The following is a 1,758-nucleotide window of genomic DNA, read 5'->3' on the forward strand; positions in this document are numbered from 1 at the left end:
GAGGCTTGTGGCTTGTTACCTCTTGCTTCTTGGGAAGCTACATGGTGTCTGCCTCCTTTGGCAGCTACATGGTGTCTCCGTGACTCCACCTTCTCTCTCTATCCCTTCCAGCCTTGCTATATTCTGCCTTGCCATAGGCCAAAGCAGCTTTATTCATTAACCAATAAAAGCAACACATGTACAGGACAGCCCACGTTAGTTAGATTGTTAAAAAGTGATTGGTTTTACACAGTGTATAACATTTGATAGCCAGTTATGAATCTGGCTTTTAGTGGTCATATTGTAGAAACACAAAGTAGTTTTGGGTTTTGTTCTCTGTCATTTGTGCTGCCTCAGGTATAACTGAAGACTCAGAGGTAGCTTGGAGTTTGATGGTTGATACTAGTTATAGTGATGTGGATTTGTGAAATGCTGAGCCTTAGCAACACACACACACACACACACACACATGCATGCACACATACACTGACACACAGGCACACACGCATGCACACTTACACACACAAAAGCATACTCCTCCCTTTTTCCTTCCCTAAGCATCATTGTCGTACTTGAATCGTGACTAAGAGTCCTTCTGTTTAGGAATACCTCTGTATTGCTGTATCACAATCTGTCAAAGACAAGTACCTCCCACTTAGGTTTGCTTTAAATTGGTTAACGTTTAGGTCAGAAATGAGGGGAGTTGGTTTTGTTATCAAAGTCTCATGTGTCTTGACCACTGTTTCATTCATTTATTGTGAGATTATACAAAGGGACGGTGAAGGTTCACTTTTCAAAATGGTTTTGACTTCATATATTTTCAAAAGTTTACTCTTTTCCTTGCAATGCCTAAAAAGTATCTACTTTGTTCCCTGGGAATGTGTTCCTTTGTTTACTGTGCGAAGCTGTGAATTTACTATTTCTACTGTTCCAGGTCTCACCCAGCTCCCTCACGTGACTGAGGGTCACCTCTTTGTAGTTTTTTTTTTCCTTCCTAAGAATTTTTCTTTGCTTAGTTGTCTTAGGCTCAGTTGGTAGCCAGAATAGCTAAATGGACAGTTTTATATTTTTCACTGTTCTTTAGCTTTCCTAATATATTTGCCTTTTTATTAAGGTAATCCCAAGGTCATATTTTTGGCGTGGTATATATTGCAGATAAATTTGATCAGCAAAAAACATTTAAAAAAGTATCAACATTATTTTCCTGCTTCTTCGACTGTGTTTCTAATACCACCTGGCTGTTTACTTCTTTATATGAAGTACACACGGTCAGCCAATTATACTTGCATGTGCATGGAAAGTTCATGTTTCTCATGAGCATACATGTTTAGGCAAGTTTTTCTTCTTTTTCTTTTTAAAATAAGGTATATATCCCCCTACATCGAGATGGAACTGATGGCCAGGCTACTGTCTACTGGAGTTTGAAGCCCTCTGGCTTTAATTCACAAGCAGTGACCATGGATGATACAGGTCCTTTCAATGGCTCTGTTGTGTTTTTATCTGGACAAAGCGACACAACAATCGGCATTACCGTCAAAGGCGATGACATACCGGAGCTGAATGAAACCGTTACCCTTTCCTTAGACAGGTAATAATGGATCACGGCAGAAACGGTAACTCTGTTTGTTTGATTAATGATTTTGACTTTGTTTTAGTTAATTTCTCCATATGTGGTGAAAACTGTGGAGAAGGGTTATCATGGCTTTCTCATGTTTCTGTTGTGTATTGGTGGGCTTTTCTTTGACTAGGAAGATTATTGTTTTTGTGACCCTTCGCTCT

The 1,758-nt window shown here is 39.4% G+C and overlaps 1 protein-coding gene across 1 annotated transcript in view; it reads left to right on the plus strand.

The window, feature by feature from the left end:
- Adgrv1 (adhesion G protein-coupled receptor V1) overlaps positions 1–1,758 on the plus strand; it is a 549,406-nt gene that overhangs the window by 50,963 nt on the left and 496,685 nt on the right. The window contains exon 11 of the mRNA XM_026783832.1: positions 1,344–1,567. Within this exon, the coding sequence (XP_026639633.1) occupies positions 1,344–1,567 (224 nt within the window). The remainder of the gene's footprint in view (positions 1–1,343; positions 1,568–1,758) is intronic.

The sequence above is a fragment of the Microtus ochrogaster genome, chromosome 19, assembly GCF_000317375.1.
Source record: "Microtus ochrogaster isolate Prairie Vole_2 chromosome 19, MicOch1.0, whole genome shotgun sequence".
Classification (NCBI taxonomy): Eukaryota; Metazoa; Chordata; class Mammalia; order Rodentia; family Cricetidae; genus Microtus; species Microtus ochrogaster.